This window comes from Oncorhynchus clarkii, chromosome 15 (genome assembly GCF_045791955.1).
Source record: "Oncorhynchus clarkii lewisi isolate Uvic-CL-2024 chromosome 15, UVic_Ocla_1.0, whole genome shotgun sequence".
Lineage (NCBI taxonomy): Eukaryota > Metazoa > Chordata > Actinopteri > Salmoniformes > Salmonidae > Oncorhynchus > Oncorhynchus clarkii.
Window position 1 is genome coordinate 12,628,068 of NC_092161.1, and position 25,477 is coordinate 12,653,544.

At 43.5% G+C, this 25,477-nt stretch overlaps 1 protein-coding gene across 1 annotated transcript in view; it reads left to right on the forward strand.

The window, feature by feature from the left end:
- Window positions 1-25,477, forward strand: part of LOC139366914 (catenin delta-2-like) — a 573,021-nt gene that overhangs the window by 486,859 nt on the left and 60,685 nt on the right. Inside the window, exons 18-20 of the mRNA XM_071104665.1 lie at window positions 7,554-7,736; window positions 12,009-12,182; window positions 13,681-13,831. Coding sequence (XP_070960766.1) covers window positions 7,554-7,736; window positions 12,009-12,182; window positions 13,681-13,831 — 508 coding nt within the window. The remainder of the gene's footprint in view (window positions 1-7,553; window positions 7,737-12,008; window positions 12,183-13,680; window positions 13,832-25,477) is intronic.

Below are 25,477 nucleotides of genomic sequence, written 5' to 3' on the forward strand. Positions count from 1 at the left end.
CTGTTGTTTACCTGTGGAGTTGTTTACCCCTGGAGTTGTTTACCTGTTGTTTACCTCTGGAGTTGTTTACCTGTTGTTTACCTGTGGAGTTGTTTACCTGTTGTTTACCTCTGGAGTTGTTTACCTGTTGTTTACCTCTGGAGTTGTTTAACCGGTATTGACCTCGGGAGTTGTTTACATGTTGTTTACCTGTGGAGTTGTTTACCTGTTGTTTACCTGTTGTTTACCCCTGGAGTTGTTTACCTGTTGTTTACCTCTGGAGTTGTTTACCTGTTGTTTACCTGTGGAGTTGTTTACTTGTTGTTTACCTCTGGAGTTGTTTACCTGTTGTTTACCTCTGGAGTTGTTTACCTGTTGTTTACCTGTGGAGTTGTTTACCTGTTGTTTACCTATGGAGTTGTTTACCTCTGGAGTTGTTTACCTGTTGTTTACCTATGGAGTTGTTTACCTGTTGTTTACCTCTGGAGTTGTTTACCTCTGGAGTTGTTTACCTGTTGTTTACCTCTGGAGTTGTTTACCTGTTGTTTACCTTTGGAGTTGTTTACCTGTTGTTTACCTCTGGAGTTGTTTACCTTTGGAGTTGTTTACCTGTTGTTTACCTGTGGAGTTGTTTACCTGTTGTTTACCTATGGAGTTGTTTACCTCTGGAGTTGTTTACCTGTTGTTTACTTCTGGAGTTGTTTACCTGTTTTTTACCTGTGGAGTTGTTTACCCTTGGAGTTGTTTACCTGTTTTTTACCTGTGGAGTTGTTTACCCCTGGAGTTGTTTACCTGTTGTTTACCTCTGGAGTTGTTTACCTGTTGTTTACCTGTGGAGTTGTTTACCTGTTGTTTACCTCTGGAGTTATTTACATGTTGTTTACCTATGGAGTTGTTTACCTGTTGTTTACCTCTGGAGTTGTTTACCTCTGGAGTTGTTTACCTGTTGTTTACCTGTGGAGTTGTTTACCTGTTGTTTACCTATGGAGTTGTTTACCTCTGGAGTTGTTTACCTGTTGTTTACTTCTGGAGTTGTTTACCTGTTTTTTACCTGTGGAGTTGTTTACCCCTGGAGTTGTTTACCTGTTTTTTACCTGTGGAGTTGTTTACCCCTGGAGTTGTTTACCTGTTGTTTACCTCTGGAGTTGTTTACCTGTTGTTTACCTGTGGAGTTGTTTACCTGTTGTTTACCTCTGGAGCTGTTTAACCGGTGTTGACCTCGGGAGTTGTTTACATGTTGTTTACCTCTGGAGTTGTTTACCTGTTGTTTACCTTTGGAGTTGTTTACCTGTTGTTTACCTTTGGAGTTGTTTACCTGTTGTTTACCTTTGGAGTTGTTTACATGTTGTTTACCTATGGAGTTGTTTACCTGTTGTTTACCTCTGGAGTTGTTTACCTGTTGTTTACCTTTGGAGTTGTTTACCTGTTGTTTACCTTTGGAGTTGTTTACCTGTTGTTTACCTCTGGAGTTGTTTACCTGTTGTTTACCTCTGGAGTTATTTACATGTTGTTTACCTATGGATTTGTTTACCTGTTGTTTACCTCTGGAGTTGTTTACCTCTGGAGTTGTTTACATGTTGTTTACCTATGGAGTTGTTTACCTGTTGTTTACCTCTGGAGTTGTTTACCTGTTGTTTACCTTTGGAGTTGTTTACCTGTTGTTTACCTTTGGAGTTGTTTACATGTTGTTTACCTATGGAGTTGTTTACCTGTTTTTTACCTCTGGAGTTGTTTACCTGTTGTTTTCCTTTGGAGTTGTTTACCTGTTGTTTACCTTTGGAGTTGTTTACCTGTTGTTTACCTTTGGAGTTGTTTACCTGTTGTTTACCCCTGGAGTTGTTTACCTGTTGTTTACCTTTGGAGTTGTTTACCTGTTTTTTACCTCTGGAGTTGTTTACCTGTTATTTTCCTTTGGAGTTGTTTACCTGTTGTTTACCTTTGGAGATGTTTACCTGTTGTTTACCTTTGGAGTTGTTTACCTGTTGTTTACCCCTGGAGTTGTTTACCTGTTGTTTACCTTTGGAGTTGTTTACCTGTTGTTTACCTTTGGAGTTGTTTACATGTTGTTTACCTATGGAGTTGTTTACCTGTTTTTTACCTCTGGAGTTGTTTACCTGTTGTCTACCTTTGGAGTTGTTTACCTGTTGTTTACCTTTGGAGTTGTTTACCTGTTGTTTACCTCTGGAGTTGTTTACCTGTTGTTTACCTTTGGAGTTGTTTACATGTTGTTTACCTTTGGAGTTGTTTACATGTTGTTTACCTATGGAGTTGTTTACCTGTTGTTTACCTCTGGAGTTGTTTACCTGTTGTTTACCTTTGGAGTTGTTTACCTGTTGTTTACCTTTGGAGTTGTTTACCTGTTGTTTACCTTTGGAGTTGTTTACATGTTGTTTACCTATGGAGTTGTTTACCTGTTGTTTACCTCTGGAGTTGTTTACCTGTTGTTTACCTTTGGAGTTGTTTACCTGTTGTTTACCTTTGGAGTTGTTTACCTGTTGTTTACCTCTGGAGTTGTTTACCTGTTGTTTACCTCTGGAGTTATTTACATGTTGTTTACCTATGGATTTGTTTACCTGTTGTTTACCTCTGGAGTTGTTTACCTCTGGAGTTGTTTACCTGTTGTTTACCTGTGGAGTTGTTTACCTGTTGTTTACCTATGGAGTTGTTTACCTCTGGAGTTGTTTACCTGTTGTTTACTTCTGGAGTTGTTTACCTGTTTTTTACCTGTGGAGTTGTTTACCCCTGGAGTTGTTTACCTGTTTTTTACCTGTGGAGTTGTTTACCCCTGGAGTTGTTTACCTGTTGTTTACCTCTGGAGTTGTTTACCTGTTGTTTACCTGTGGAGTTGTTTACCTGTTGTTTACCTCTGGAGCTGTTTAACCGGTGTTGACCTCGGGAGTTGTTTACATGTTGTTTACCTGTGGAGTTGTTTACCTGTTGTTTACCTGTGGAGTTGTTTACCCCTGGAGTTGTTTACCTGTTGTTTACCTCTGGAGTTGTTTACCTGTTGTTTACCTGTGGAGTTGTTTACCTGTTGTTTACCTCTGGAGTTGTTTACCTGTTGTTTACCTCTGGAGTTGTTTAACCGGTATTGACCTCGGGAGTTGTTTACATGTTGTTTACCTGTGGAGTTGTTTACCTGTTGTTTACCTGTTGTTTACCCCTGGAGTTGTTTACCTGTTGTTTACCTCTGGAGTTGTTTACCTGTTGTTTACCTGTGGAGTTGTTTACTTGTTGTTTACCTCTGGAGTTGTTTACCTGTTGTTTACCTCTGGAGTTGTTTACCTGTTGTTTACCTGTGGAGTTGTTTACCTGTTGTTTACCTATGGAGTTGTTTACCTCTGGAGTTGTTTACCTGTTGTTTACCTATGGAGTTGTTTACCTGTTGTTTACCTCTGGAGTTGTTTACCTCTGGAGTTGTTTACCTGTTGTTTACCTCTGGAGTTGTTTACCTGTTGTTTACCTTTGGAGTTGTTTACCTGTTGTTTACCTCTGGAGTTGTTTACCTTTGGAGTTGTTTACCTGTTGTTTACCTGTGGAGTTGTTTACCTGTTGTTTACCTATGGAGTTGTTTACCTCTGGAGTTGTTTACCTGTTGTTTACTTCTGGAGTTGTTTACCTGTTTTTTACCTGTGGAGTTGTTTACCCTTGGAGTTGTTTACCTGTTTTTTACCTGTGGAGTTGTTTACCCCTGGAGTTGTTTACCTGTTGTTTACCTCTGGAGTTGTTTACCTGTTGTTTACCTGTGGAGTTGTTTACCTGTTGTTTACCTCTGGAGTTATTTACATGTTGTTTACCTATGGAGTTGTTTACCTGTTGTTTACCTCTGGAGTTGTTTACCTCTGGAGTTGTTTACCTGTTGTTTACCTGTGGAGTTGTTTACCTGTTGTTTACCTATGGAGTTGTTTACCTCTGGAGTTGTTTACCTGTTGTTTACTTCTGGAGTTGTTTACCTGTTTTTTACCTGTGGAGTTGTTTACCCCTGGAGTTGTTTACCTGTTTTTTACCTGTGGAGTTGTTTACCCCTGGAGTTGTTTACCTGTTGTTTACCTCTGGAGTTGTTTACCTGTTGTTTACCTGTGGAGTTGTTTACCTGTTGTTTACCTCTGGAGCTGTTTAACCGGTGTTGACCTCGGGAGTTGTTTACATGTTGTTTACCTGTGGAGTTGTTTACCTGTTGTTTACCTGTGGAGTTGTTTACCCCTGGAGTTGTTTACCTGTGGAGTTGTTTACCTGTTGTTTACCTCTGGAGTTGTTTACCTGTTGTTTACCTCTGGAGTTGTTTAACCGGTATTGACCTCGGGAGTTGTTTACATGTTGTTTACCTGTGGAGTTGTTTACCTGTTGTTTACCTGTGGAGTTGTTTACCCCTGGAGTTGTTTACCTGTTGTTTACCTCTGGAGTTGTTTACCTGTTGTTTACCTGTGGAGTTGTTTACCTGTTGTTTACCTCTGGAGTTGTTTACCTGTTGTTTACCTCTGGAGTTGTTTACCTGTTGTTTACCTGTGGAGTTGTTTACCTGTTGTTTACCTATGGAGTTGTTTACCTCTGGAGTTGTTTACCTGTTGTTTACCTATGGAGTTGTTTACCTGTTGTTTACCTCTGGAGTTGTTTACCTCTGGAGTTGTTTACCTGTTGTTTACCTCTGGAGTTGTTTACCTGTTGTTTACCTTTGGAGTTGTTTACCTGTTGTTTACCTCTGGAGTTGTTTACCTTTGGAGTTGTTTACCTGTTGTTTACCTGTGGAGTTGTTTACCTGTTGTTTACCTATGGAGTTGTTTACCTCTGGAGGTGTTTACCTGTTGTTTACCTGTGGAGTTGTTTACCCTTGGAGTTGTTTACCTGTTTTTTACCTGTGGAGTTGTTTACCCCTGGAGTTGTTTACCTGTTGTTTACCTCTGGAGTTGTTTACCTGTTGTTTACCTGTGGAGTTGTTTACCTGTTGTTTACCTGTGGAGTTGTTTACCCCTGGAGTTGTTTACCTGTTGTTTACCTCTGGAGTTGTTTACCTGTTGTTTACCTGTGGAGTTGTTTACCTGTTGTTTACCTCTGGAGTTGTTTACCTGTTGTTTACCTCTGGAGTTGTTTACCTGTTGTTTACCTGTGGAGTTGTTTACCTGTTGTTTACCTATGGAGTTGTTTACCTCTGGAGTTGTTTACCTGTTGTTTACCTGTGGAGTTGTTTACCTGTTGTTTACCTATGGAGTTGTTTACCTCTGGAGTTGTTTACCTGTTGTTTACCTGTGGAGTTGTTTACCTGTTGTTTACCTATGGAGCTGTTTACCTGTTGTTTACCTCTGGAGTTGTTTACCTCTGGAGTTGTTTACCTGTTGTTTACCTGTGGAGTTGTTTACCTGTTGTTTACCTATGGAGTTGTTTACCTCTGGAGTTGTTTACCTGTTGTTTACTTCTGGAGTTGTTTACCTGTTTTTTACCTGTGGAGTTGTTTACCCCTGGAGTTGTTTACCTGTTTTTTACCTGTGGAGTTGTTTACCCCTGGAGTTGTTTACCTGTTGTTTACCTCTGGAGTTGTTTACCTGTTGTTTACCTGTGGAGTTGTTTACCTGTTGTTTACCTCTGGAGTTGTTTACCTGTTGTTTACCTCTGGAGTTGTTTACCTGTTGTTTACCTGTGGAGTTGTTTACCTGTTTTTTACCTGTGGAGTTGTTTACCCCTGGAGTTGTTTACCTGTTGTTTACCTCTGGAGTTGTTTACCTGTTGTTTACCTGTGGAGTTGTTTACCTGTTGTTTACCTCTGGAGTTGTTTACCTGTTGTTTACCTCTGGAGTTGTTTACCTGTTGTTTACCTGTGGAGTTGTTTACCTGTTGTTTACCTGTGGAGTTGTTTACCTGTTGTTTACCTGTGGAGTTGTTTACCTGTGATGTTTTCAGAGGAAAGTAACTCTCTTCTTCACTCCTCTAACAGTTCTAACAGATAAGGCCCAAGGTCTGTTCTTATAGGATCTAGTTGAAGTGACTTGGTGTTTGTATTACGGCTGTAATGTCATTGAAATCATTTAGTCAGTCAGAGTATTATGTTCAATTACGTTCATTATAGTTGTTTGTGTAAATGATCAGTCTGAGAGACTCTTCTATAAAACAGACAGAGTCGTCTGAGAGGATTAATGATTTTTCTTCGTTATTTCCAAGTGGTTTACTTTCCATATTGCTCCCATACGCCACGTTTATGAGTGATACTTCACAGATATACACGCACACGCACACGCACACACACACACACACACCTCTGCTGTTTCGGCTGTGTCCTCTTCTGACACCATGTTAAATGGAGCTTGAAACGATGCTTCAGGCTCAGTCATTATTCCTCATTTGAAAGAATTTCTTTAACATAATTTAAAAGTTAAGAGTACATCCCAATTCATGGATGGAATTGGGCACTCTTCCTTTTAAATGCCCCTTCACTCACACACACACACACACACACACACACACACTCACATTTTGGCAGGGTGGGAAGTTAGCTCTTGTGGGAAGTTAGATTTGCGCGGGAAGTTATATTTGTGTGGGAAGTTATATTTGTGTGGGAAGTTATATTTGTGTGGGAAGTTAGCTCTTGTGGGAAGTTATATTTGTGTGGGAAGTTATATGTGTGTGGGAAGTTATATTTGTGTGGGAAGTTATATTTGTGTGGGAAGTTAGCTCTAGTGGGAAGTTATATTTGTGTGGGAAGTTATATTTGTGTGGGAAGTTAGCTATTGTGGGAAGTTATATTTGTTTGGGAAGTTAGCTCTTGTGGGAAGTTATATTTGTGAGGGAAGTTATATTTGTGTGGGAAGTTAGCTCTTTGGGGAAGTTATATTTGTGTGGGAAGTTAGCTCTTGTGGGAAGTTATATTTGTGTGGGAAGTTATATTTGTGTGGGAAGTTATATTTGCGTGGGAAGTTAGCTCTTGTGGGAAGTTATATTTGTGTGGGAAGTTATATTTGTGTGGGAAGTTATATTTGTGTGGGAAGTTATATTTGCGTGGGAAGTTATATTTGTGTGGGAAGTTACATTTGTGTGGGAAGTTAGCTCTTGTGGGAAGTTATATTTGTGTGGGAAGTTATATTTGTGTGGGAAGTTAGCTCTTGTGGGAAGTTATATTTGTGTGGGAAGTTATATTTGTGTGGGAAGTTATATTTGTGTGGGAAGTTATATTTGTGTGGGAAGTTATATTTGCGTGGGAAGTTATATTTGTGTGGGAAGTTATATTTGTGTGGGAAGTTAGCTCTTGTGGGAAGTTATATTTGTGTGGGAAGTTATATTTGTGTGGGAAGTTATATTTGTGTGGGAAGTTATATTTGTGTGGGAAGTTAGCTCTTGTGGGAAGTTATATTTGTGTGGGAAGTTATATTTGTGTAGGAAGTTATATTTGTGTGGTAAGTTAGCTCTTGTGGGAAGTTATATTTGTGTGGGAAGTTATATTTGTGTGGGAAGTTAGCTCTAGTGGGAAGTTATATTTGTGTGGGAAGTTATATTTGTGTGGGAAGTTAGCTCTAGTGGGAAGTTATATTTGTGTGGGAAGTCATCTCATTTGTAGGATAAATATTCTAACTCCGATGCCTCTCCTGTAGACCATAGAGAACTGTGTGTGTATCCTGCGTAACCTGTCCTACCGACTGGCAGCGGAGACGTCTCAGGGCCAACAGCTGGGTTCAGAGGAGCTAGACGGTCTCCTGTGTGACGCCAACGGACGTGACGGAGAGACCTCAGGCTGCTGGGGCAAGAAGAAGAAGAAGAAGAAGGGACAGGACCAGGTGGGGAAGTTATACACAGAGAGAGAGAGAGAGAGAGAGAGAGATTCATCAGGTGGGACGTTATACACAGAGAGAGAGAGAGAGAGAGAGAGAGAGAGAGAGAGAGAGAGAGAGAGAGAGAGAGATTCATCAGGTAGGACGTTATACACAGAGAGAGAGAGAGAGAGAGAGAGAGAGAGAGAGAGAGAGGGAGATTAATCAGGTGGGGCGTTATACACAGAGAGAGAGAGAGAGAGAGAGAGAGAGAGAGAGAGAGAGAGAGAGAGAGAGAGAGAGAGATTCATCAGGTGGGACGTTATACACAGAGAGAGAGAGAGAGAGAGAGAGAGAGAGAGAGAGAGAGAGATTCATCAGGTGGGACGTTAGACACAGAGAGAGAGAGAGAGAGAGAGAGAGAGAGAGAGAGAGAGAGAGAGAGAGAGAGAGAGAGAGAGATTCATCAGGTGGGACCTTATACACAGAGAGAGAGAGAGAGAGAGAGAGAGAGAGAGAGAGAGAGAGAGAGAGAGAGAGAGAGAGATTCATCAGGTGGGACGTTATACACAGAGAGAGAGAGAGAGAGAGAGAGAGAGAGAGAGAGAGAGAGAGAGAGAGATTCATCAGGTGGGACCTTATACAGAGAGAGAGAGAGAGAGAGAGAGAGAGAGAGAGAGAGAGAGAGATTCATCAGGTGGGACGTTATACACAGAGAGAGAGAGAGAGAGAGAGAGAGAGAGAGAGAGAGAGAGAGAGAGAGAGAGAGAGAGAGAGAGATTCATCAGGTGGGATGTTATACACAGAGAGAGATAGAGAGATTCATCAGGTGGGACGTTATACACAGAGAGAGAGAGAGAAAGAGAGAGAGAGAGAGAGAAAGAAAGAGAGAGAGAGATTCATCAGGTGGGAAGTTATACAGAGAGAGAGAGAGATGCATCAGGTGGGAAGTTATACAGAGATAGAGAGAGAGAGAGAGAGAGAGAGGAGAGAGAGAGAGGAGAGAGAGAGAGAGAGAGAGAGAGAGAGAGAGAGAGGGATGCATCAGTTGGGAAATAACACACAGAGAGAGAGAGAGAGAGAGAGAGAGAGAGAGATAGAGAGAGAGAGAGATGCATCAGGTGGGACGTGAGAGAGAGAGAGAAAGAGAGAGAGAGGCAGACAGACAGTCCAGGCAGACAGTGCAGACATACAATGCAGACAGATATACAGTGCAGACAGACAGTGCAGGCAGACAGTGCAGGCAGGCAGGCAGACAGTGCAGAAAGACAGTGCAGACACACAGATGTCATATGGTACAAGGTTCCTCCAAGCCAAATCACTTGTTCCCTGCAGGAATGTTCTGATGGGAATCAAAGCAAAAGATTCCAACAGAGAACATTAAAAGAACATAAACTATTGTAGTGTAAACGGGGAGATGAGAATTTGTGTCTCTGTTTTTATGTTGGCTCAAACCTTTATTTTTTCTCTTTTTTTGTGTGTGGGGGGAGGTCAGCTTTAATATTGCAGATAGATTGTGGCTTCCATCAATGTAATTGCTGCATAATTTCCAATCCTCCACATTTCTATTGTAAATATACAGTACCAGTCAAAAGTTTGGACACACCTACTCATTCAAGGGTTTTTCTTTATTTGTACTATTTTCTACATTGTAGAATAATAGTGAAGACATCAAAACTATGAAATAACACATATGGAATCATATAGTAAACAAAAAAGTTTTTAAGAAATCAAAGTAGCCACCCTTTGCCTTGATGACAGCTTTGCACACTCTTGGTATTCTCTCAACCAGCTTCACCTGGAATGCTTTTCCAACAGTCTTGAAGGAGTTCCCAAATATACTGAGCAGTTGTTGGCTGCTTTTCCTCCACTCTGCACTCCAACTCATCCCAAACCATTTTAATTGGGTTGAGGTCGGGTGATTGTGGAGGCCAAGTCATCTGATGCAGCACTCCATCACTCTCCTTCTTGGTAAATTAGCCCTTACACTGCCTGGAGGTGTGTCGGTTCATTGTCCTGTTGAAAAACAAATGATAGTCCCACTAGGTGCAAACCAGATGGGATCGCGTATCGCTACAGAATGCTGTGGTAGCCATGCTGGTTCAGTGTGCCTTGGATTCTAAAGAAACCACTGACAGTGTCACCAGCAAAGCACCCCCACACCATCATACCTCCTCCACCATGCTTCACGGTGGGAAGTACACATGCGGAGATAATCCGTTCACCTACTCTGCATGTTTCTTGTCCCAAGCAAGTCTCTTCTTATTATTGGTGTCCTTTAGTAGTGGTTTCTTTGCAGCAATGTGACCATGAAGGCCTGATTCACATAGTCTCCCCTGAACAGTTGATGTTGAGATGTGTCTGTTACTTGAACTCTGTGAAGCATTTTCTTGGGATGCAATTTCTGAGGCTGGTAACTCTAAGGTACTTATCCACTGCAGCAGAGGTAACTCCGGGTCTTCCTTTCCTGTGACGGTCCTCATGAGAGACAGTTTATTAATAGCTCTTGATGGTTTTTGCGACTGCTATTGAAGTAACTGGACTGTCATTTCTCTTTGTTTATTTGAGCTGCTCTTGCCATAATATGGACTTGGTCATTTGCCAAATAGGGATATCATCTGTACACCAACACTACCTTATCACAACACAAACTGATTGGCTCAAACGCATTAAGAAGGAAAGAAATTCCACAAATGAACTTTGAACAAGGCACACCTGTTAATTGAAATGCAATCCAGATGACTTTCCTCATGGTGCTGGTTGAGAGAAAACCAAGAGTGTGCAAAGCTGTCGTCAAGGCAAAGGATGGCTACTTTGAAGAATCTAACATCTAAAATCTATTTTGATTTGTTTAACACTTTTTTGGTTACTACATGATTCCATGTGTGTTATTTCATTGTGTTGATGTCTTCACTATTATTCTACAATGTAGAAAAACCCTTGAATGCGTAGGTGTGTCAAAACTTTTGACTGGGACTGTATATTCAATTATCTATACTGTATTTAATATATTTTAATATATTTCCCTTTATTATTTTCTCCAAACCCTACTACCCCTCCCCTTATTGGAGTAAACTAATAAACATTAACACTTGGGCTTCTACGTCCAGCTTATACATCTATATACATTTTATAGACACAGTATATTTTACAATAGTTATATTTTTTTGTTTTTTTTGTCCCATCCTTAACATCCTTAAGCTCTACTCAAGCCCTCCCATCTATCTCTGAACACCATCCAGTCCCACCCTTCAGCTCCACTCAACCCCTCCCAGCTATCTCTGAACACCATCCAGTCCCACCCTTCAGCTCCACTCAAGCCCTCCCATCTATCTCTGAACACCATCCAGTCCCACCCTTCAGCTCCACTCAACCCCTCCCATCTATCTCTGAACACCGTCCAGTCCCACCCTTAAGCTCTACTCAACCCCTCCCATCTATCTCTGAACACCATCCAGTCCCACCCTTAAGCTCCACTCAACCCCTCCCATCTATCTCTGAACACCATCCAGTCCCACCCTTAAGCTCCACTCAACCCCTCCCATCTATCTCTGAACACCGTCCAGTCCCACCCTTAAGCTCTACTCAACCCCTCCCATCTATCTCTGAACACCATCCAGTTTTGATTTCTATTTGCTAGATGTTTTTCAAACCTTTCTTTCCTCCAACGCACTCCAATCACTACTGCTGCTTAACAATTCACTCAGATGCCTTCCCACAGACCACTTGTATGGTCTGTTCCTCACAAGAAATGAAGGCTTTGTCCAAACAGCTCAACTCTCATTCACTCTACAGTAGTTGCAAACAGTGAAAAACACAAAATGTCTCCAAAAAGTTTTCCCCATTTTCAGAACTGTTAGGGAGTATTCTCTTTACTGCTTCTGGTGTATTTATGTTTTGAAGATCTTCTATCATAAAACCTCTAGAGGGATGATAAACTATAGAACATGCATCCTGCCTGTAGAGCCTCCAGTTGTGAAGATGTAGGGAACTATGGCACAATTCCGCTGTAAACATAAAGGGCACCTCTTTGATTGTTTGATCAAAGAGAAAAGTGTTCTATCTATAGCATATAGAGTCAGAGCTGTTGCCAGGAGGGTGTGCTGCCTACAGAAGTGGGAAACATATACATTGCCTATGAAGGCCACTGAAATAGCTGTGGAGTAGGAATACTTTACTGGATATACATCATGGTATGATTCTTGACCTCGCTCTCTCCTTCCCTATCTTTATCTCCATTTTTCTGTCATCATCCTTCCTTTTTCCTTACCCCCACAACCTCTCTCCCCTCTCTTCCAGTGGGACGGTGTAGGTCCTCTCCCAGACTCAGCTGACCCTCCTAAAGGAGTCCAGATGTTATGGCATCCATCCATAGTGAAGCCCTACCTCACCCTGCTGTCAGAGTGCTCTAACCCTGATACACTGGAGGGAGCAGCTGGAGCCCTGCAGAATCTGGCTGCAGGCACCTGGAAGGTATGGGGGTCCTTTAGTCTGTCTCCTGTTCTCTTTGCAGGGGTGAGTCAGTCTAAGTCTTCCCCCTCTCTCTCCAGTGGTGCATCAGTCTAAGTCTTCCCCCTCTCTCTCCAGTGGTGCATCAGTCTAAGTCTTCCCCCTCTCTCTCCAGTAGTGCATCAGTCTAACTCTTCCCCCTCTCTCTCCAGTGGTGCATCAGTCTAACTCTTCCCCCTCTCTCTCCAGTGGTGCGTCAGTCTAAGTCTTCCCCCGTGTCTCTCCAGTGGTCTGTCAGTCTAACTCTTCCCCCTCTCTCTCCAGTGGTGCATCAGTCTAAGTCTTCCCCCGTGTCTCTCCAGTGGTCTGTCAGTCTAACTCTTCCCCCTCTCTCTCCAGTGGTGCATCAGTCTAACTCTTCCCCCTCTCTCTCCAGTGGTGCATCAGTCTAAGTCTTCCCCCGTGTCTCTCCAGTGGTCTGTCAGTCTAACTCTTCCCCCTCTCTCTCCAGTGGTGCATCTGTCTTACTATTCCCCCTACTGTTTGTCAGTCAAATCCTTCCCTTTCTCTTGTTCTCTCTCTCAAACTAGTTTTGGGCCCGTTAGTGTAATTCTTCCCTTGTGTCTCTCCAGTGGTCTGTCAGTCTAACTCCTCACACTCTCTCTCTTGTTGTTGGTCAGTCAATCTAACTCCTCCCCCTCTCTCGTCTCTCTCCAGTGGTCCGTTAATGTAACACTTCCTCATCTGTCTCCAGTGATCCATCAGTCTAACTCTTCCCCCTCTCCTCCCTCTTCCAGTGGTGCATCAGTCTAACTCTTCCCCCTCTCCTCCCTCTCCAGTGGTCCGTCAGTCCAACTCTTCCCCCTCTCCGCCGTCTCCAGTGGTGCATCAGTCTAACTCTTCCCACTCTCTCTCTGATGGTGCATCATTCTAACTCTTCCCCATCTCTCTCCAGTGGTCCGTCAGTCTAACTCTTCCCCCTCTCCCCCCTCTCCAGTGGTCCGTCAGTCTAACTCTACCCCCTCTCCTCCCTCTCCTCCCTCTCCAGTGGTTCATCAAACTCTTCCCCCTCTCCTCCCTCTCCAGTGGTTCATCAGTCTCACTCTTCCCCCTCTCCTCCCTCTCCAGTGGTCCGTCAGTCTAACTCTTCCCCCTCTCATCTCTCTCCAGTGGTTCATCAAACTCTTCCCCCTCTCCTCCCTCTCCAGTGGTCTGTCAGTCTAACTCGTCCCCCTCTCCTCCCTCTCCAGTGGTCCGTCAGTCTAACTCTTCCCCCTCTCATCTCTCTCCAGTGGTTCATCAAACTCTTCCCCCTCTCCTCCCTCTCCAGTGGTCCGTCAGTCTAACTCGTCCCCCTCTCCTCCCTCTCCAGTGGTCCGTCAGTCTAACTCTTCCCCCTCTCTCTCCAGTGGTCCGTCAGTCTAACTCTTCCCCCTCTCTCGCCAGTGGTGCATCAGTCTAACTCTTCCCCATCTCTCTCTCCAGTGGTGCGTCAGTCTAACTCTTCCCCCTCTCTCTCCAGTGGTCGGTGTATATCCGGGCAGCTGTGCGTAAGGAGAAGGGTCTTCCTATCCTGGTGGAATTGTTGAGGATAGACAATGACCGTGTGGTGTGTGCCGTGGCCACCGCGCTCAGGAATATGGCCCTGGACGTCAGAAACAAAGAACTGATAGGTAAGACACACACACACACGCACACACACACATATACACACACACACACGCAAACACACATATACACACACACACACACACACATATACACACACACACACACACACATATACACACACACACACACAAACACACATATACACACACACACACAAACACACATATACACACACACACACAAACACACATATACACACACACACACACACAAACACACATATACACACACACACACACACAAACACACATATACACACACACACAAACACACATACACACACACACATATACACACACACACAAACACACACATATACACACACACACAAACACACATATACACACACACACACACACACACACACACACACAAACACACAAACACACACACACAAACACACATACACACACACACACATACACACACACACACAAACACACATACACACACACACATACAAACACACACACACACAAACACACATTTACACACACACACATAAACACACACACACACAAACACACATATACACACACACACACACACAAACACACATATACACACACACACACGCAAACACACATATACACACATATACACACACAAACACACATATACACACACACACAAACACACATGTACACACATATACACACACACACAAGCACACATATACACACACACACACAAACACACATATACACACACACACACACAAACGCACATATACACACACACACACACACGCAAACACACATATACACACACACACACACACACACACACACACACACACACACACACACACACACACACACACACACACACACACACACACACACACACACACACATACCCTTCACAGTGCAGCAGCTCTGGCCAGCTCTGGCCACCCCTGAGACGGCGCTCAGCCTCTCGTTACACTGCCGTAGTGTGTTTGGGATTACCTGTGTGTGTGTGTGTTTCTCTCTGTGTTTCTCTCTCTCTGTGTGTGTGTGTGTGTGTGCGTGCGTGCGTGCGTGCGTGCGTGTGTGTGTGTGTGTGTGTGTGTGTGTGTGTGTGCATGTGTGTGTGTGCGTGCTTGTCCGTGTCTGCATACGTGCTCTTTCAGTGACAGTCCATTGATCTCTCTCTTAACATGTGGGCTTCCCGGTGTGCTATCTGGTGTCCATGGTAACCCTCCCCTCCCTCCAAATTGTCTCAGCCAGTTGTCTTCCAGAGCCCCTGGGAATTCTCAACCAAGGCTGGTGATTGGCCAGGAACACCCATTGTTACTTAGCTAGAAATTCCAATGGTTGCTATTGCTAAGCCGAGCATTCTGATAGTTGCTATGCTTGGTATTCTGTTGGTGACGATGGTTGTCTTCTTTGGAACTCTTTGACACAGTGCAGATACGGTCAATGGAGGCATTTTCCAGAACCACAGATCTAGGATCACTACTCTACAACCAATTCTAACCATAATCATTAGAGGGAGGAATACAATCTGATCAGTTACAATCTTTACCTACTCTTTGCAGTGTGTGTTAAATGTGATGGTAGAAGCCATAACCCACCTTGTAGTTTTAACGGGAAGACACCGTGTGTTGGTCTGTGCACCACGAGAGACACCAGGCTGAATAATGTCATCAATTGCAATTTCACAAGAAAATCTATTTCAATTTCTTGATTTGTTTTGTTTGAAAACACTTCAGCTCCGTTGTATTACACTGTTAACCTACAGCTCATATTGGCCTTGCAGAGTAATTCCACTGTTAACCTACAGCTCATATTGGCCTTGCAGAGTAATTCCACTGTTAACCTACAGCTCATATTGGCCTTGCAGAGTAATTCCACTGTTAGCCTACAGCTCATATTGGCCTTGCAGAGTAATTCCACTGTTAACCTACAGCTCATATTGGCCTTGCAGAGTAATTCCATTGAACCAGAGAGAGGGGGAATGGGGGGGAAGAGGACGAGAGAGGGGGAGTGGGGGGGAGAGGGGGAATGGAGGGGGGAAGAGAAGAGAGGGGGAGAGAGAGGGGGGAATGGGGGGGAAGAGGGAGAGAGGGGGAGTGGGGGGGAAGAGGGAGAGAGGGGGAGAGTGAGGGGAAGTGGGGGGGAAGAGGGGGAGTGGGGGGAAGAGGGAGAGAGTGGGAGAGAGGGGGAAGCGGGGGAGTGGGGGGAAGAGAGAAAGAGAGAGAGAGAGAGGGGGAGTGGGGGAGTGGGGCGGAAGAGAGAAAGAGGTAGAGAAAGAGGGGGAGTGGGAGGGAAGAGAGAAAGAGGTAGAGAGAGAGGGGGAGTGGGGAGGAAGAGAGATAGAGAGAGAGTGAGAGAGTTAGAACCAACCAAATCGTGAGAAAACAAAAAGAGAATTACTTGACACATTGAAAGAAATTACAAAAAAAAACAGAGCTAACTAGAATGCTATTTGGCCCAAGTGTACACAGTGGCAGAATACTTGACCACTGTGACTGACCCAAACTTAAGGAAAGCTTTGACTATGTACAGACTCAGTGAGCAGGCTATGTGCACACTGCCCACAAAATGAGGTGGAAACTGAGCTGCACTTCCTAACTCCTGTCCAACGTATGACCATATTAGAGACACATATTTCCCTCAGATTACCCAGACCCACAAAGAATTTGAAAACACATCCAATTTTGATAAACTCCCATATCTACTGGGTGAAATTCCATAGTGTGCCATCACAGCAGCAAGATTTGTGACCTGTTGCCACGAGAAAAGGGCAACCAGTGAAGAACAAACACTATTGTAAATACAACACATATTTATGTTTATTTATTTACCCTTTTGTACTTTAACTCTTTGTACATCATTATAGCACTGCACATATACATAATATGACAATTGAAATATCTTTATTCATTTGGAACTTCTGTGAATGTCATGTTTACTGTTCATTTTTTATTGTTTATTTCACTTTGTTTATTATCTGTTTCACTTGCTTTGGCAACGCTAACATATGTTTCCCATGCCAATAAAGCCCTTAAATTGAAATTGAATTGAGAGAGCGAGAGAGAGAGGGAGAGAGAGAGAGGGAGAGGGAGAGAGAGAGAGATAGAGAGAGAGAGAGAGATAGGGAGAGAGAGAGAGAGAGAGAGAGAGAGATAGAGAGAGAGGGAGAGAGAGAGAGAGGGGGAGAGAGAGGGAGAGGGGGAGAGAGAGAGAGGGAGACAGAGGGAGAGAGAGAGAGACAGAGGGAGAGAGAGAGAGAGACAGAGGGAGAGAGAGAGAGCGAGAGAGAGAGAGAGAGAGAGAGATTTCTAGCTCTGTGGACGTGGTTGAGTTTATGTGTGAGAACAGCAGGGGATAAAGCTGTTGTAGATGTTTACATGTGACATGAGGTTCATTAAGATTGTTACAGATAAACACAAAGTATCCAGTATAAATACCATGTATTTATAATGAAGGGGAAAAAGCAACATGCAACCATTTCAAAGATTTTACTGAAGACAGTTCATATAGGAAGTCAGTCAATTAAAATAAATACATTTGGCCCTAATCTATGGATGTCACATGACTGGGAATACAGATCCTGTTGGTCACAGATACCTGTAAAAAAAGGTAGGGGTGTGGATCAGAAAACCAGTCAGTATCTGGTGTGACCACCATTTGCCTTGTGCAGCACAACACATCTCCTTCACATAGAGTTGATCAGACTGTTGATTGTGACCTGTGGAATGTTGTCCCACTCCTCTTCAATGGCTGTGAGAAGTTTCTGGGTATTGGAGGGAACTGGAACACGCTGTCGTACACGTCGATCCAGAGAATCCCAAACATGCTCAATGGGTGACACGTCTGGTGAGACTGCAGGCCATGGAAGAACTGGGACATTTTCAGAAGATCCTTGCAACATGGGGCCGTGCATTATCATGCTGAAACATGAGGTAATGGTGGCGGATGAATGGCACAACAATGGGCCTCAGGATCTTGTCAAAGTATCTCTGTTCTTTCAAATTGCCATCAATAAAATGCAATTGTGTTTGTTGTCTGTAGCTTATACCTACCCATACCATAACCTCACCGCCACTATGTGGCACTCTGTTCACAATGTTGACATTGTGAGCTCGCCCACACGCCGCCATACACGCTAGGCTGTCTGTAATCTGCCCCGTACAGTAAAAATTGGGATTCATCCATGAAGAGCACACTTCTCCAGTGTTTGTGCAGAAATTCTTCAGTTGTGCAAACCCACTGTTTCATCAGCTGTCCGGTTGGATGGTCTCAGACCATCCCGCAGGTAAAGAAGCCGGGAGGGGGAGGTCCTGGACTGGAGTGGGATATGAGCATGTATGAAAAAGTAATAGCAACGGGTAGCACAGAGAATATATATGTACTGTATAGAATACCTATGTACTGTATATAATACCTATGTACTGTATAGATTATAAATGTACTGTATAGAATATATATGTACGGTATAGAATATATATGTACTGTATAGAATATCTATGTACTGTATATAATATATTTGTATTGTATATAATACCTATGTACTGTATAGATTATCTATGTAGTGTATAGAATATATATGTATTGTATAGAATACCTATGTATTGTATAGAATACCTATGTATTGTATAGAACACCTATGTACTATATAGTATATCTAATTATTGCAAAGAATACCTATGTACTGTATAGAATACCTATGTATTGTATAGAATACCTATGTATTGTATAGAACACCTATGTACTATATAGTATATCTAATTATTGTAAAGAATACCTATGTACTGTATAGAATACCTATGTATTGTATGGAATACCCATGTATAGAATACCTATGTATTGTATAGAATACCTATGTATATAATACCTATGTATTGTATAGAATACCTATGTATTGTGTAGAATACCTATGTACTGTATAGAATACCTATGTATAGAATACCTATGTATTGTATAGAATACCTATGTATTGTATGGAATACCCATGTATAGAATACCTATGTATTGTATAGAATACCTATGTATATAATACCTATGTATTGTATAGAATACCTATGTGTTGTGTAGAATACCTATATACTGTATAGAATATCTATGTATGGTATAGAATACCTGTGTACTGTATATAATACCTATGTACCCTATAGAATACCTATGTACCTTATAGAATACCTATGTACTGTATAAAATATCTATGTACTGTATAGAATACCTATGTACTGTATAGAATACCTATGTGTAGAATACCTATGTATAGAATACCTATGTACTGTATAGAATACCTATGTATTTTATAAAATACCTATGTACTGTATAGAATACCTATGTATAGAATACCTATGTATAGAATACCTATGTATTGTATAGAATACCTATGTATAGAATACCTATGTATAGAATACCTATGTATAGAATACCTATGTATTGTATAGAATACCTATGTATAGAATACCTATGTATAGAATACCTATGTACTGTATAGAATACCTATGTATAGTATAGAATATCTATGTACTGTATAGAATACCTATGTATTTTGTATAATACCTATGTACTGTATAGAATACCTATGTACTGTATAGAATACCTATGTACTGTATAGAATACCTATGCATAGAATACATATGTATTGTATAGAATACCTATGTATAGAATACCTATGTATAGAATACCTATGTATTGTATAGAATACCTATGTATAGAATACCTATGTATAGAATACCTATGTACTGTATAGAATACCTATGTATAGAATACCTATGTATAGAATACCTATGTACTGTATAGAATACCTATGTATAGAATACCTATGTACTGTATAGAATACCTATGTATAGTATAGAATACCTATGTACTGTATAGAATACCTATGTATTTTGTATAATACCTGTGTACTGTATAGAATACCTATGTACTGTATAGAATACCTATGTACTGTATAGAAGCCATTCTAACCATCTATCAAGCTGATTGTGTCTAAGACAGTTTTTGGTTCTCCTCTTCATTGTCAAGCACCATTGTGTTTATTCTACCTAAGAGCGTTGCCTGTAGAATATCTCCTTTTCCCCACTAACTTCTGAGCTGTGGTTAAGTCCGGTGTTATCCGTGCTAAATGGGTGTGTCATTGGGAATTGCAGTGTTGTGGTGTTGTTGTTGTGGTTAAGCAATGATAGAGCAGTAGTGATTTTAGATGAACCCTGTTTGGGCCAGACAAATACATTTTTATTCTCACAGTCATGGGAGTACTGTCCTCTCTTATTATTATCAGGAAGGATGTTGAAGAGAGGAAAGTAAGAGAGGGGAAGAGGAGAGAGAGAGAAAAAGAGGGAATGAAGGAGAGGGGCATAGAGAGAAAGAGGGAGAAGGAGAGAAAAACCCAGAAGGAGAGAGAAAGAGAGCAGGAAAGAGAAAGAGAGGAGAGAGAATGAGAGAGAATGAGAGAGAAACACAGAGGAGAGAGAAATGCAGAGAAGGAGAGAGAAATGCATAGAAGGAGAGAGAAACACAGAGAGGAGAGAGAAGGAAAGAGGAGAGAGAAAGAGAGAAAGATAGAGGAGAGAGAAGAGAGAGAAAGAGAGAGGTGAGAGAAGGAGAGAGAAAGAGAGAGTAAGAGAGAGGAACCCAGAGAGGAGAGAGAAGGAGAGAGGAGAGAGGAGAGGGAAGGAGAGAGAAAGAGAAAGAGAGAGAAACTGAGAGAGGAGAGAGGAGAGGGAAGGAGAGAGAAGAAGAGAGAAGGAGAGAGGATAGAGGAGAGAGAAAGAGAGAGGAGAGAAAGAGAGAAGGAGAGAGGCCAGAGAAAGAGAGAGGAGAGAGAATTAGAGAGAAAGAGAGAGAAGGAGAGAGGTGATACAACTGAAGTTCTATGTCATGTGTTCATTGTCACATAATATTATTCAACTTATCTGTCATGTTTTTACGTCTTCCTGTCCTAATCCCTGTCCTAATCACAGGTCCTATCCACCTGTCCTATTCACCTGTCATTACCACCTGTCCTAACTACCTGTCCTATGCACCTGTCCTATCACCTGTCCTATTCACCTGACTGGTTGTGTGGTGAATGAATCACGTTTTGGCGTTACAATAACTGTCAGCGTCGTCGCCTGCTACAATTGAATTATAGTGGGTAATATGACGCGTGAGATGAGCATGTGTATGCCCAAGAGACAGAGGGGGATACGGTGCATGCCACCTAGCTCTAGCAGAGTGATGAATAGTGGTAAAATACCAATATGTTCTGTGTAAAAGGGCCGTCTCTCTTCCTGCTCTCTCACCCTCAGTCATCTCCTACCTCTCCTTCCTTCTCTACTCTCCCTCACTCTGGTCCCATCTTCCCATGTCTGGTTTCAGACCAACTACATTATATTAGCTCAGGTAGCCAGCCGAGGCTCTTCTCTCTCTCTCTCTCTCTCTCTCTCTCTCTCTCTCTCTCTCTCTCTCTCTCTCTCTCTCTCTCTCTCTCTCTCCATGTCTGGGTTCAGACCTATTTATACATTAGTTAATGTAGTCCTCCTTGGATCCGCTCTTTGTGTCTCCGGATGATGACATCAGTGATCAGGAGGGTTGCTGCGGAAACGCAGGGAGGGTGCTGTAGGCGGCCATTAATTACAGGAACCTGAGTCTACAGAGTCAGAGTACGTAGGGCACACACACACACACACACACACACACACACACACACACTGAGAGCGCAGAGGAATCAGCGTCCGCAGGGCACAGTCTGACTCACAACACACACACACACACGCCATCACACACTTATACAAATTTTTGCATGAACAAAACACCAAGGTGTGCCAAAGAGAAAGTAGCTCTGGGGTAAAGAGTGTAATCATCTGGTAGCTTTCACCATACACTCGTTTGTTTACTCCTGTTCTTCTCTCTATGGAATTAGTCATGTGTGTAAGTGTACGTCACATTCGATTTACCCGCTACATTTCCTCTCTGGCAGTCCTGCCTGCTTCCTCTCCCCTACCAGCTCGAAGGGCTGTTAACAGTCGTGTGTACAGGATGAGACGGTGACTATAGAAATGATCATTGTAAGGTGTACTTAAGGAGGTGCCAGAGACGGTTCACAGTAACGAGATTGGTCAACCATGTTTACTTAGAGCATTTAACATTTATTCAGGTATATTCTGACAGAGGTAGGCGTTAGTACTGGTGAAGTCATCTGGAATATTCTGAGCATCTGACCCCCATTCTATGACCACTAACAACAACGTCACTTTTCCAGACAGGTATTCCAGAAAAAAGGAAAAAGACTCTTCTCAGAAATGTCCTTATTAAATCACACATTTTTATTCACTATTATTTCAAACACATATTTTGATCCAGTGGATCTGTCCTCCATGCAACCCCCTGTCTTTAATGTGTGATCTAGTGGATCTGTCATCCATGTAACCCCCTATCTTTCATGTGTGATCTAGTGGATCTGTCCTCCATGCAACCCCCTGTCTTTAATGTGTGATCTAGTGGATCTGTCCTCCATGCAAACCCTGTCTTTAATGTGTGATCTAGTGGATCTGTCCTCCATACAACCCCCTGTCTTTAATGTGTGATCTAGTGGAGCTGTCCTCCATACAACCCCCTGTCTTTAATGTGTGATCTAGTGGATCTGTCCTCCATACAACCCCCTGTCTTTCATGTGTGATCTAGTGGATCTGTCCTCCATGCAACCCCCTGTCTTTAATGTGTGATCTAGTGGATCTGTCATCCATGTAACCCCCTGTCTTTAATGTGTGATCTAGTGGATCTGTCCTCCATACAACCCCCTGTCTTTCATGTGTGATCTAGTGGATCTGTCCTCCATACAACCCCCTGTCTTTCATGTGTGATCTAGTGGATCTGTCCTCCATACAACCCCCTGTCTTTCATGTGTGATCTAGTGGATCTGTTCTCCATACAACTTTCATGTGTGCGTGTGCGTGTGTACATGTGTTTGTGAGTGTGCTTCTCTCGTCTGTCACCCAGCCACATCAAAGCCTCAGAGAGCAGGATGTTACAGGTGTGAAATGCTGCATTCATTGAAACTACTATCTCTAATAGGTAGAGTAGCAACGTGGCCCTTTCCCAATTTACCTTCATTTTCTAACCTCTTTGAAACAGTCTTTTCTGTTTTTTCAATGTCCGTGTCTCCTAAAGAAGGAGAATTTCCCTCATTGCTGGACGGTTGGGTGATTTCTGCTGGTGTATTTAGCTGGCCAATGGTCATCTTTCACAGAGTGACATTTGCATACCTGAGGCACTGACGTCATTCATAATAGGTCCGTTCTGAACTGTATGAGTCTATACATAAATATCATTAGGTTCCCTATTGCTGGGTCCTGTGTTGAGTTGACTTACCTGATTGCTTGTGATCTGGTGCCCCCTGTGGCTGATGAGGCATACAGCACTTTATTAGTAGTTATATTTTTTTTTTATTTAACTAGGTAAGTCAGTTAAGAACAAATTCTTATTTACAATGATGGCCTACCCCAGACAAAACCGGACGACGCTGGGCCAATTGTTACCCGGCCAATGGCGGCTGGATGGGATACAGCCTGGATTTGAACCATGAACTATAGTAATGCCTCTTGCACGGTCCTTAGACCACTGCGCCACTCAGGAGATGCCCCTAAAAAGACGCCCAGGTTCAGCCATTGGCAAGGAAAGTCCAACGCCCTGTTTGAGTTGTGTGGAAACGCATGCTTTCTTCCTTCTTGTAGTCTTTCCCCCCTCTGTACTCTCTCTTCTCCCTTTTCCCCTCTCCTGCTCTCCCTCTCTCCCCCTCTCCCCTTTTCCCCCTCTCCTGCTCTCCCTCTCCCTCTCTCCCCCTCTCCCCCTCTCCCCCTTTCCTGCTCTCCCTCTCTCCCCCTCTCCCTTTTCCCCTCTCCTGCTCTCCCTCTCTCCCCCTCTCCCCTTTTCCCCCTCTCCTGCTCTCCCTCTCCCTCTCTCCCCCTCTCCCCCTCTCCCCCTCTCTTGCTCTCCCTCTCTCTCCTTCCTCCCTCCCTTCCTTTGTTCAAGTTATCATTGATGATCATACATGGTTGCTCAGGTGAAAGTGAAGGTCTTAACAGAGAAACTGTTTATGTGTTGTGCCTAGACATTCCACTGGGGCAATTATAGTCAATTTCCTTTCAATAACACTCTCTATTCTCTGTCAGTAAACAATCAAAGCACACACACACACACACACACACACACACACACACACACACACACACACACACACACACACACACACACACACACACACACAGAGAGAGAGAGACACACACACACACACACGCATACAAACAGAGACACACACACACACACACACACACACACACACACACACACACACACACACACACACACACTAATTGTTGAGTATAATTGCCATACTTTAAATCAAATCACTCATTATTGAGTTGATTAAGTATTTTCTTCTGTTGGAGTCAGGAGACAGGATGTAATCAGAGACTAGAGAAGGAGTCTAACCACTGTGGCATTTGTGTGTGTGTGTGTGTGTGTGTGTGTGTGTGTGTGTGTGTGTGTGTGTGTGTGTGTGTGTGTGTGTGTGTGTGTGTGTGTGTGTGTGTGTGCACTTGCGATTACCAGGTGTGGTTTCAACACTGACTGTTAGATGTAATCTTGGTCTGCAGAGTGAAGCAACAGCAGTTGAATTAAGTCATTTCTGATTGCATTCATTTCATCATACTGTTACATGTCCTGATTATCTAAAGCCACCCCTGCAGTCATACGCATGAACACACACACACACACACACACACACACAGGGATATTTATTGTTTTGTAATGCTCTGCCCAACAGGAGCTCGTTTTACTGTCAGTGTAATACATGTATCTCATCCCTCCTGTCTCACTGTCCCTCTGTCCCAATGTCCCTCCTGTCCATCCTGTCCCTCCTGTCCCACTGTCCCTCCTGTCCCTCCTGTCCCACTGTCCCTCCTGTCCTACTGTCCCTCCTGTCCCCACTGTCCCTCCTGTCCCTCCTGTCCCACTGTCCCTCCTGTCCCACTGTCCCTCCTGTCCCTCCTGTCCCCACTGTCCCTCCTGTCCCTCCTGTCCCTACTGTCCCTCCTGCCCCACTGTCTCTCCTGTCCCTCATGTCCCTCCTGTCCCTCCTGTCCCTACTGTCCCTCCTTTCCCTCTTGTCCCACTGTCCCTCCTGTCCCACTGTCCCTCCTGCCCCACTGTTCCTCCTGTCTATACTGTCCCTCCTGTCCCACTGTCCCTCCTGTCCCTCCTCTCCCACTGTCCCTCCTGCCCCACTGTCCCTCATGTCCCTACTGTCCCACTGTACTTCCTGTCCCACTGTCCCTCCTGTCCCTCTGTCCCTCCTGTCCCTACTGTCCCACTGTACTTCCTGTCCCACTGTCCCTCCTTTCCCACTGTCCTTCCTGTCCCTCTTGTCCCTCCTGTCCCAATGTCCTTCCTGTCCCTCCTGTCCCAATGTCCCTCCTGTCCCTCCTGTCCCAATGTCCCTCCTGTCCTTCCTGTCCCTCCTGTTCCAATGTCCTTCCTGTCCCACCTGTCCCTCCTGTCCCTCCTGTCCCTCCTGTCCCAATGTCCCTCCTGTCCCAATGTCCTTCCTGTCCGAATGTCCCTCCTGTCCCTCCTGTCCCAATGTCCATCCTGTCCCTCCTGTCCCTCCTGTTCCAATGTCCTTCCTGTCCCACCTGTCCCTCCTGTCCATCATGTCCCACTGTC